The sequence below is a fragment of the Ziziphus jujuba genome, chromosome 11, assembly GCF_031755915.1.
Source record: "Ziziphus jujuba cultivar Dongzao chromosome 11, ASM3175591v1".
NCBI classification, from domain to species: Eukaryota; Viridiplantae; Streptophyta; class Magnoliopsida; order Rosales; family Rhamnaceae; genus Ziziphus; species Ziziphus jujuba.
This window is the reverse complement of record NC_083389.1, coordinates 16,936,501-16,948,631: the sequence shown is the minus strand read 5'-3', so window position 1 is coordinate 16,948,631 and position 12,131 is coordinate 16,936,501. Positions and strand designations below refer to the sequence as shown.

At 29.6% G+C, this 12,131-nt stretch overlaps 1 protein-coding gene across 3 annotated transcripts; it reads left to right on the top strand.

Moving 5' to 3' along the window:
* Positions 1–5,014: 5,014 nt before the first annotated feature.
* LOC107432797 (NAC domain-containing protein 75) lies at positions 5,015–10,678 on the top strand. Of its 3 annotated transcripts, none has more exons than XM_060812480.1 (7): positions 5,015–5,033; positions 5,815–6,068; positions 6,380–6,557; positions 6,751–7,316; positions 7,965–8,306; positions 8,905–9,036; positions 10,016–10,678. In XM_060812480.1, exons 2-7 carry the CDS (start codon positions 5,946–5,948, stop codon positions 10,103–10,105), a joined length of 1,431 nt encoding a protein of 476 aa, XP_060668463.1. In that variant the 5' UTR covers positions 5,015–5,033; positions 5,815–5,945; the 3' UTR covers positions 10,106–10,678. The 3 variants fall into 3 exon arrangements, with proteins under 3 accessions (XP_060668463.1, XP_048322135.2, XP_060668464.1); XM_048466178.2 differs by lacking the exon at positions 5,015–5,033 and adding an exon at positions 5,072–5,302; XM_060812481.1 differs by lacking the exon at positions 5,015–5,033 and adding an exon at positions 5,146–5,163.
* Positions 10,679–12,131: the final 1,453 nt, after the last annotated feature.

The window sequence follows — 12,131 nt, the reverse complement described above, 5'->3', positions numbered from 1 at the left end:
AAATAGCTTATGATGTGCAGTTTGAAACAACAATTAAAACTCAAATGGGAGGCAGAGGAGGGTTTCTTGGTGGGTACCTGAGAAATGGGTATGAAATATTAAAGTAAAAAAAAACACAAAATGATGAAGTAAAGGAGAAGCAATATTGGCAGATGTTTGATAAACCTAACATCGTTCTTTTTCTCCCCTAGCATGCCTCTAGCAGTCACACCCAACTAGTCACAAGCTTTTCTTCTCCGTACGAATTATCCCTCTCTCTTTCTCTCTCTCTCCAACAAATTTCAAGGGTTCGGGCATATCTCATACGGTGTCAATAACTTTATATATTACCCCTTTATTAGTCTTGTCTAAATCTTCAAAATTGTGATCTTATAATTATTAAAGTGCATATATATTGCACGCAAGCAGATTTCCCTGCCTTGAGTAGGGATATAATTGGAATAAAAAATTTATTTTATTAATAAACTTTAGCAGTTAAATAGTCACAATGTGTAAATTTTTGATTGATAATGTACTTCTTGCAAATTTTAAAAATATACTGGTGCTAATTCAATACTATAAAGGGCAAAAGGCAAAAATATTGATATTATATATTGGTACCAAAAATTCAAATTTTAATTAAAAACATTTATGATCTTATTTAACTTAAAGCTATTATTCTTTACGTTTTCATCCTCTTGGGGGTTAGGAGTTGGGGGTTGGATATCTTTTTTCTCTTTCTTATCTTCTATTGATCTGCCAGTCTGCCATGTTTGGACCAAAAAATAATAATAATAAAAATAAAAAGGAAAAGAGGAAAAGGAAAATAAGTAAAGAAAAGAAAATTCTTCAAGTGTTGTCCTCTTCTAACCTTCCACTTTCCGTGATGAGATATAATATGGAGTTTATTATGTTATGTAAAACCATCAATTGCAAGACACACCCAATGCAGTTTTGATGTCGTTGATTATGAGAAAAACTCATAGACATGCATAAACATCATTATTACAAACTCATTGATGAATGTTCTTTTGACCTTCTAAACATTCTGTTTTAATGAAAAAAAACATCACTAGCTCTGATCTTTCCCATTACTAGCTACTTTCAACCAAATATATATATATATATATATATATACACACAGACAATATATAGTGAGATAATTTATAACCCTCACTTTTTATGTCTTTGCCAGGCTAATTAACCCCAAAAAATTAATTTATCCAGATATTTTATCAAGTATGTTGTCATAGGGGTTTTGATATTTTTTTCATTTCATAATTTATTATGCAACATGTTAAATGTTAAAAGTTCTTACTTTACCTTTTAAATATTTTAGTTCTAATTTTAATTAAAATATCATCATTTTAATATTTTTATATATAAACACCATTTTATTATCGGCTGAGAGTATGTCCCCAGTTTATCAAAATTATCTATATATGTAGCGCATATATATATATATATATATATATTTTAAAGTAGGTATGCATGCTGACTCAAGTTTTGAAGGTAATGGGCAGTAGCTGCAGCTCAAAGAACACATGCATGTGCTTGAAATACACCATATGTAATTGAATGGATTAGCAAATTGTCTATCATTTTAAAAAAATAAAAATAAAAATAATAATAATAATAATCCCAGACAGCATGATGCTTTTGGGTCCTTGTCCTTTGCATGCAAAATAATCGTAGATAGCTTTTTCTTAATAAATTTCCTATATAAGTCGGTAGGCCTTGAAAAAGTGCGGTTTTTTTTTTTTTTTTTTTTTTTTTGTGGTGAATATATATGCAGATGCAGTAGCTATATACATGCTTTTGTTAACATAACTATATGTATAGGACTGTCAACTACCTGAGTAAATTAATGTTTATCTACCCAATATAGAAATTGTTGTAGTTTTACCTAATTATTAATTGATTACAATTTTATTTATTTATCCATTTTATTCTTAATATAATATCAGCTAGTCTTGATATATATATAATGAACAGTAAATATCCTGTGAAAATTGTGAATAAAATTAAAGTATTATTTTATACTAATCAAGTATAATTATACTATAGTATTATAATAATAGCACTTATGTATTTTATCCACTTCTCATGGTAAATACACCAATTTTATGTTCTCTGTATATTAATATTTTTTTTAAAAAAAATCATATTTAAAATAAATGTATAAACAACAATTTTAAAAATAAAATAAAATTAAAAAAATATATATATCTATATATATATAAAGTAGTTTTACAGTGCAGACCAATCCGCATAGGAATCAAATCTAAGCCGATGTTTTTTGGAACTTATGTATGTATAAGCATCGGTTTTGCTGTATACGCTGTGTATATATACACAACAAAGTTTAGATTTTTTTTTTTTCAAAAACATCGGTTTAGATATGATCAGCACCGTAAAATTTTCCTATATATATAAATATATTATATACTTAAATAAAAAAGGATGTCTTTATAATTTCTGAAAATATATATAAAAGATGACTGATCTACAAAATTTACAAACCGTACGTGTTGAAGATTTTTTTGTTTTCTTTCTTTTTTTTTATTATTATTTTTTTATACTAATGCAGGTTACTCTTCCAAAAATCTTATTTCATTCTTGAATCTCCATAAAATTTTAAGGCGTATGAAGGGTATTATTCTTTGTGAGAAACATTCTAGTTCGTATTCTAATTAAATTCTTTAAAAAAGTAGTATTTCTCCCCTACAAATATCTATCAATTTGCAACCTTCAGTCTTTGTTGGAATATTTTAGATGGAAAGCAGAATTAAACCCTTTTTGTTTTCATTGTGCAGCTGATATTCCTAAACAACATCGTTAACTTTAGACCCACCAAAAAGAAACAAATTGTTAATTTTTATTTTCCGTACCCGAACAAAAATAAAACGAAAAATATTACACCAATAGATACAATATGTACAATACCAAATGGAGAGCATAAAAACAGTGTTTAAGACATGAGGGTTCCCCTGTTCAATCGTCAAAAGTCAACTTATTGGATAAACCAATCTGGGCAATCTGATTCTTTCATTCCCTTATGGGACAAAAAGAGAAAACTAATCAAAAATTTTGTTTAATATGAATGGTTTTGGTTCCCTTTTTATGTTATATATATATATATGTGTGTGTGTGTGTGTGAAAGATATTATTATTTCCAGTAGTAATTACTAATAGATTTGATAATTGAAATGACAATTTAATTAACAAATTCTATTATGAGTTCATTTTGTCATATAATTTTTTATCTTTGAATAAAATCAATTGATTATTATCAAATTGGTAGATATAATTCCATCAGTATGATCATCAGTAATAATAAATAGTAAAATTCTATATATATACATATATCATTCAAATTTGTACATTTTTTTTTAATTTTCTTATACAAAACATAATTAGGAAAAAAAATAACAACTCATAATATTTGTAATATGAGACCTATTAAGTGTTAATGATTTTGTCTTTGGATGAGACAATTTAGCAGTAAAAGCTGCTATTTTTTTTTTCTATTTTTGATAATTATTTAAATTTGAATATCTCCATCTTTAATGTCAAAAGTAATTATTAATAATTATCACAAATGGTTGTTAGTTGATCAAATAGTTAATTTCTTAATTTTTTTTATGACTGCTGACACACCAAGGCACTCTCTATAAATTAATCATAAAATAATTACCATATAAAACTGTATTATGTATTTCGTCCTCTCTAACGTATATTCCTCACTCTGACTAAATATTTTGTAAAAGACCAAAAACAAAAACACAAAAAAAGAATAGGGAAATAAGCAATAATGGTAATCTCTCTGTTGAGCCAACATTATTTGGACCCTCCCATCATGTGAATTTTGACTGCCTTGATGAATGAATGTTATAAACGTGAAGCTTAACCATCATCTGATCAACACACTTTTGAGAGCACAAGATTTCCGATCTGGGCCCTACTTTAATGGTTCCTCTTCTTAGTTTTCTACCTCTACTTAACTATATATACATATATATATATATATATATATATATATGTATATGTTTTGGTTAATATGTATAATTTAATTTGTGCGAGTGAAAAGTACTTTAGACTTCCACCTATGTAGAAATAAAACAAACCGACCAAAAAAAAAAAAAAACCAAAAAAAAAAAATTAAGGGAAGAAAAATATGCATGGTACCATGTAAAAATGATTATTTGGGATTTTTTTAAAAATATTAACTTATTTCTTTTTGGATGAGATATATAATTTATTTGATGCTTGTGCTTGAAGTTTCGTAGATGTTTTTTTTTCTAAAAAAATTATTTTGTTTTTCTATGATTTTGTATAAGTTCTGATTAGAAGGGGTGGTGGTGGTCCATCAAGTATACTGCTCATTTGCCTTGCATATCAAGCAACCTTCTAATACCTCTCTCTTTCTTTCTCTCTCCTCTCTCTCTCTCTCTCTCTCTCTCTCTCTGCAACATTCATTTGACAAAAGCATCATCATCAGCACTCCAGCTCAAAACCCATGTGAGCTCCTTATCATCCTTTTTATTTTTATTTTTATTTTTTTTCTTCTTCTCTACTATTTTTCCACATCTATTTATTTGCTTTATTAAAAAAAAAGAAAAAGAAATTATGATACTGTAAAAATAATTTCTTGTTTATTACTCAAAGTTTAATTACCGAATATTATAGTTCTTTATGATTATTATAAAATTCATATAATATTAACTTTTGTTTGACACCCACAATTTCACCATCAAAATACACCAATCAATTTTTACATAATAATATATTAATGATATATTAAATATATAAATATTTTTTTGATTAAAAATAAAAATAGAAGGGGATTAGAAAGATAAGGGTTGGTCTCTCTCTGCTTTTGAATGTGTGCCTAAGTAGTAACAGCTGTGAAGGCCGTTTCTTGCCTTTTGCTTTTGTAGTCAAGGCTCAAACAAAGGTGAGGAAGAGAGAGAGAGAGAGAGAGAGACAGAGAGAGACAGAGAGAGAGAGAGAGAGGCCATTTCAGCTGCTAGCTTTACAAAATCCCAACTTGGGTTTGTTTTTCTTTTGTTTTTCTTTCTCTCTTTCTTTCTCTTTCTCTATCTTCTTTCTCTTTCTCTCTCTTTCTCTCTCATAAACCGCCAACATACATATGCTCTTCTTAAATTATCAAAGACCTTAAAGGTGCTATTGTATTATAGGTTTGAGGGTACCTTTTCCTTTTTTTTTATTCTTTATTTTTTTTTATATATATTTTTAATTTTTGTCACTGGCTTCGGTTAAAGTAGAGAGGGAATTCTGGTGTTTTCCTTGGTTAAAGCAGGTTTATAGCTCAATCCCACTGTGACAGTTTCTTCTTTTTTCCTCTCTTCCTCTTCTTCCCCTTACTCTGTAGTTTTTTCTTTTTTCTTCTCTTTGGGAGAGAAATATTTATATTTTTCATCCTTGAGGAGCTTATTTTCTCAACTGGGTTCTAAAAATTTTCTTGATTTAGATTGAATTTCATAAGGGAAAAAGGAAAATCCCATGCTTGAGAATTAACTCAGTTCTTTTTTCTTTTTCTTTTTTTTTTTTCACACATATTACAAAGATTTTCTCTTGATTTTTTCTTTTTTGGCCCTTTTTGTTTCCAGCTTAATAAAAACATCTGTAGAACCTTACAAATTCATATCATATAATTTTATTCATCTTCCTTGTAATATTTCCATATTCCAACCTACCCATCAAATTATTTCATTTCGTTTTCTTTCTGTTCTTGTTTTTTTATTTGAAACCTATATATATATATATACACACACACAATTAATATTTGTTATAATATATATAACTATATAGAAAGAGAGCAAAGTGGGGATATGAGTAGCAAGCTGTGTTTCAAAGGTGACAAATATTTGATAGAGAAATACAAGTCAAGTTTGAAAGAAAGAAGACAGCATCTCCTACTACAAGGTTGAAGAAGAAGAGAGATGAGTAAGGCTAATTTGGGGTCTATCAGCAGCTCGGATCTCATCGATGCAAAGCTTGAAGAACATCAGATGTGTGGATCAAAGCACTGCCCAGGTTGTGGACACAAACTCGAAGGAAAGCCGGTAAAAATCCCAAAAATAAAATAATAATAATAATAATAATTTTCTTGGCTTCCAAACAATATCATATTAGATTTGATTTTTTTAAAATTTTTTTAAGCATAGGTAGAAGAGTAGTATATGAAAAGATGCTATTGATAGCTTTCTTATATAGTAATTCTTGTTTTTACCATTTAAACCAAATTTTGAATTTAATTAAAGGGTTTTCATCTTTTCTTTCTTTCTTTCTTTTTTCCCTTTTTTTTTTTTTTTTAATTTCTTCTTTGTTGCTTTCTTGTTTACTTAAATTTGAATATTGATTTTTCTTTTCTCAGGACTGGTTAGGTCTACCTGCAGGAGTGAAATTTGATCCAACAGACCAAGAACTTATTGAACATCTTGAAGCAAAGGTCGAAGCCAAAGACATGAAGTCTCACCCTTTGATAGATGAGTTTATCCCCACAATTGAAGGAGAAGATGGGATTTGTTATACCCATCCTGAAAAACTTCCAGGTCCCCACCATATATATATATAATTTCAATTTTAATTTTATTATATATAAATATATATGCACGTAGTAATTCTTCTTGGTTATGACTTTGAAGAATTAATACAAACACATTTGTCACACAGTTTGTTGCACCTAAGTCAACCTAACTTTTGTTGATTTTTGAAATTCCATTTTCAAACATACATTTCTTGCAGGAGTCACAAGAGATGGGTTGAGTAGGCATTTCTTCCATAGACCTTCGAAAGCTTACACGACCGGGACAAGAAAACGAAGAAAAATCCAAACCGAATGCGACCTACAAGGTGGCGAAACGAGGTGGCACAAGACCGGAAAGACAAGGCCGGTAATGGTGAATGGAAAACAGAAAGGCTGCAAGAAAATCCTTGTTCTCTATACGAATTTCGGTAAGAATCGAAAACCCGAAAAGACGAACTGGGTTATGCATCAATACCATCTTGGCCAGCATGAGGAAGAGAAAGAAGGAGAGCTTGTGGTCTCTAAGATATTTTATCAAACACAACCAAGGCAATGCAGTGCAACAACTGGTGAAGGGAGTAGCAATGTGGACCCCAGTAGTAGAAGAGATAGCGGAAGTGGGAGTTGTTCTTCTAAGGAGATTAGTATTCCACAGAGATCACCAGATGAGATTTCAGCAGCTGGTGTTGCTGCTCAGATTTCTTCTACTTACACTGCCATGGACATTCCTCATTTGAAATCTGACCACTTCAGCTTTGCCCCTTTCAGGAAAAGCTTTGATGAGGTAATTACAATTCTTTTTTTTTTTTTCCCCCTTTTTCTCTCTTATTTTTCTCATTCATGCAAAAATATTTTGATTTTTCTAACAACTAATAATAATAAAAAAAGCCTTTTTCCATGCAACTTATAGTATTGGTTACATATTCAATAAAACACTTATTATATATACAATGACATAAAATTTGCTCTTTTAATTAATTAAGTTGCATAAAATACACGGGAGTTAACTCATAATTAAGCTTTTAATTATAAAGTAAGATTTCCTTGGTGTCATATAATACATGCATCTATATACATATATATTATATTAATATATGTGTTTGTGAGACCCAATATTGCTTGCATATGCAGCATGCATGACAAACTCCATGGACCTCACTTGATCATTATATATCGATCATTGTCAGCTAACTAAAACTAGATTAATTACCCACCAAAATGGTGGAATTTGGATTTCAAATCAATTTTGAAACTATTAGAGCTAAAAATATATATATATATATATACACAAAATAAAGAACAATATTAGTAGGATTTTTATTATTATTATTATTATTATTTTTTGTTTTTTCTAAAATAAGAACAATATAAGTAGTTGAAAATGGACATAGTCGCAAATTAAATTTACTCATGGGGGGTGACCATTTTGCAGGTTGGAATAGGAGATGCTTCAACAGCAAGGGAAGCCCCAGCAGCTTCTACAGGCACATGCGATGAGTTGCCGGATCACCACCAAAGACCTCACCATATGGCCCATGAACATCAGCATCATCATCATCATCATCATCAACATCAGCACCCTCCTCATCATCAACATCAGCATCAACCTCAACATGTACATCATCAAATTGCAACCACAGCCTTCCACATCAGTCGTCCTTCCCACCCTATTTCGACCATCATCTCTCCACCTCCTCTCCATCATACCTCCATTATTCTTGATCAAGACTCTTACCACGTATCTCGAATAATGCTCCAAAATGAAAATTTCCAGGTAAAAACACTCATAGCCCATTAACATGTTATGATGGAAAAACTCCCTTTGATATTGTTCGAAGTACAGTTAAACCCCACGTTTTCTAAAAAACTGTCACTAACCTCTTATATATTAGCTTTTACAAGTTAAATTTAGTAATTAAATGTCAAATTTGTATTTTCATGATCATTCAATTATAAATATTAATTTTTAATTTTTTTGACCTTTAATATTAAAATTAATTAGTAAAAATTAACAAAAAGATTTGTTTTGATTGATATAAAAAATTAAAAATAAGTTGATGAATATTTTTCAAAAGTATTGGGTTTAAATTTAATTATAATAAAATTGATGGTTTAAATGAAATTATTCTATTATAAATTATATATATTTTCAATATCTTGTATTAAATCGACCTGATGATATTATTTGAATAGTCATGGTTTGGGTATATTAGCCAGATAGAGATATCATATATGGTTTTAACTTTTGATATGCTTGCATATTACAAACATTAAACTGCCTTTTCACTTTTTAATTCTTGTTGCAGACATGATTATTAAGATGAATTTTTTTTTTTTTTCCGGTGGTGCTCTTTTTGAATGCATGAATACAGCATCAACAACATCAACAGCAACAACAACATCAGCAGCAGCAGCAGCAGCAACAGCATCATAAACTGGGAGGAAGGTCTGCATCTGGCTTGGAGGAATTAATAATGGGTTGCACATCAACTAATATCAAAGAAGTGAGTATCTTTACCTTTTTTGACTCTGAAATCTATGACCTTTGTTCCTCATAATGACACCTAAGTCATGTAGAAGAAATAAAGGTATAAGGATATTAGAAAGAACCGAAAGATAGCCCCAAAAAAATTAAAAATCCAAGTTTTATTTTATTATTTTGTTTAAGTTAAAGATAGAAGCAGAAACCCTTTTTTCCTTTTCCTCTTTATCTCTTTAATTTTTTTTTTAAATTAATATCTTCTGATTGGTTTCTAAAATGATAAAATTGGTAAGAATTCTACCAACAACAAAAAGATTAAAAACAGAAAAGTAAGAAAAAGAAACAAATCTAGAGTGGAATATTTTTTAGTGACCTAGACAGAAAAGATAACATAAGTCTTAACAGCTTCACAGGAGTCATGGCTTTACAAGTAGATTTTGTTTTCTTTCTTGAAAAAAAAAAAAAAATTCTTAAGGAATTTTACATTGTGAACTGGTAAATATATATATATATATATATTGGCATGGTAAATATAAAGGGTATATAGTAGTAGGCATGCATGTGAAACCAGAAGCCCATAATTGTGGAGATTAATTAGGACCTCTCTCTCACTCTCTCTTTTTCTCTCTTTTTGCCTTTAAGAAAAGGTTAGTGAACAACTTCTATATCTTGGCTAAGTTTTTCCCCTTTTTTATCTTTTGTGAGTTGGGGGAATATTATATGTTTTAACTGGCTACTCTTAGAATTTGAATAAGATCTAGGTAAACAATACCTATTGAAGTAAATAAGAACAATTTCTTCAAAAAATAAAAAGTAAATAAGAATAATCAAATTACGATCTTTATCCCTTTTATGCGGGAAGAGAATGGCGATGATAGTGACTTAGAACTAATCAACACAAATCTAGAAAATCTTTCTTTGTTGTCTTTTTAATTAATAGCAAAAATTAGGAGAAACCCTAATGCCTAATGTTTGGTATCTGCTTTTGATTGTGATTATAGGAATCCTCCATGACAAACCCTCAAGAAGCAGACTGGATGAAATACTCTTCCTTCTGGCCTGATCCTGACAACCCAGATCATCATGGGTAGGAGCACCCAAAAAAAAAAAAAGAAAGAAAAGAAAAGAAAATAATTGAGAGAATAAACCCACGGAAAAAAAAAGAAAAAAAAAATAGACACCCTTGTAGACAAAATCATTATCATCATCATTAGTACTTGAAGCCTCTATTCCTCTCAAAGTTCTTTTCAACATGAGGCCAAGAAACCCATCCATGTATACTTTGCTCTTTTACTTCCTTTTCTCAGTTGGGTCCCTTTGCTATAAGCTTCTCTAAGTGCCTGCTTCTCAACTGAAACTAACTGTGCAACAGTCCGGTGTTGGAAAGAATGAGAGAATAGAACAAAAGGGAAAAAGAAAGAAAAAGGAAAAGAAAAGAAAAGAAAAGAGAAACCATGAAAGGCTGCTCTCTCTTCTGACAAAAAAAAAAAAAAAAAAAAATATATGGAAGGAGAACCAAAGACCCAAAGCAAAATCTATTCCCTCTGCATGAAAATCATCACCATTATGATTACTCAATTTCGTCTTTATGGTTATTCTTATTATTTTATTATTTTTGAGATGTTTGTATAATGTTTTTTTTTCCTTTTTTTTTTTTTTTTTAACAGAGTAAATACCAATGAGTTTGAGCAAAATTAACATTCACTTTTGTTACTCGTGCTGAAATGTGTTAGTAAAAATATGAATAGGGGTTTCATATAATTTCCCTTTTTTATAGAAATGAAAATGTTTATTCCTTACATACCAGCTGCTTTTCTTTCTCCACTTCTTTAATATTTCATGTTGTGGGAAAATTCCGAAGTAGAGAAATGAATTCTTTTGGTATTCTTATATATGGAACTACAAGAATATTTTACATTTGGATTCTATAAATTTTTATGCCTGCAGCCAGTTCCATGCTGATGACATATGTACTGCTTGTATTTTAATTTGGCAGATCATAAAATATGAAAGATATTCAGTTGGGATCACGTCTTGAACAGTTGGATACAATTACCAATATATTTCTAGGTATAAATATTTATATACATGACATCAATTACATGCAAACTAGCGTCAGACACCGAACATAAATTAGGAGATAACGTCCAGCAGAAAATTTATATATATATATATATATATAATCGTGCTTACACATTGTTTTGCAGTACTCTGCAGCACTTAGAATTAGTAGCACCTTTTTTAACTCTAAATTAATAACAGTAGAAGTATATATATATATATATATATATATATATAATAAATGCTATTAATAAAAGAAATATACTATACTGAATGATCCATGTAATGAACTCTTGCAATATTAACTATTAATTTGTTGGTCAAGTATACAGGGTTTCCAACCTTTAGTACGTAATCAGAAAATGTGAAGAACTTTTCTGGCTCGAAAATGAGATTTCTGCATTAGAGTTTCAAATTGCTCTTTTATGTTTGCTAATATATATAAAAAAGGAATTTTGCTTTAGATTGTTAAGAGAGAAAACTTTAGTTTAGATGGTGCCCACCAAGTGACTTCAAGTTAATTCATAAACAAAAGTACTTGCAGGTGCATTATTATTGCAAGAAGTATATATATATATATATATAATTAATTAATATATATATATATATATATATATGTATATCATGCTTGATATAATCTTCGAGAGAGAGAGAGGGAGTGACTTTATGCTTTAAAGGTTTGTTTTAATGGCTCCTCAGGGCCATTAAAAAGGAAGTGAAGTGGGCTTCATCAAGTTAAAATTTTGCTATTGGAAATCTGGAATCTTTTTTATATAGTAGTAACAGAATTTACATTTTCAGTCTGTCAGTCTTTGTTTTTTGTTACTTGAGAGTCTTCTTTATTGCTTTATTCTGTTCCAGATTCGAGCTTTTTTTTTTTTTTTTTTTCACCTGTATTATATAGTAATAAAGATGTGCTTATCATCGAGAAGAATGAGAGAGAGAAAGATAGAGAGAGAGAGCAACGTGCATGCTATCTTTTCTTTCATGGGACGTGCATGAAATAAAGATAATACATATGGAGGCTCTTGGGCAGCTTCATCGTAGTTTCACAAG

Coding starts and splice junctions, on each gene's coding strand:
- LOC107432797 (XM_060812480.1), top strand. CDS start 5,946: ATGAGTAAGGCTAATTTGGGGTCTATCAGCAGCTCGGATCTCATCGAT. Junction 6,558..6,750: donor CCATCCTGAAAAACTTCCAG/GTCCCCACCATA, acceptor CATTTCTTGCAG/GAGTCACAAGAGATGGGTTG. Junction 7,317..7,964: donor TCAGGAAAAGCTTTGATGAG/GTAATTACAATT, acceptor ACCATTTTGCAG/GTTGGAATAGGAGATGCTTC.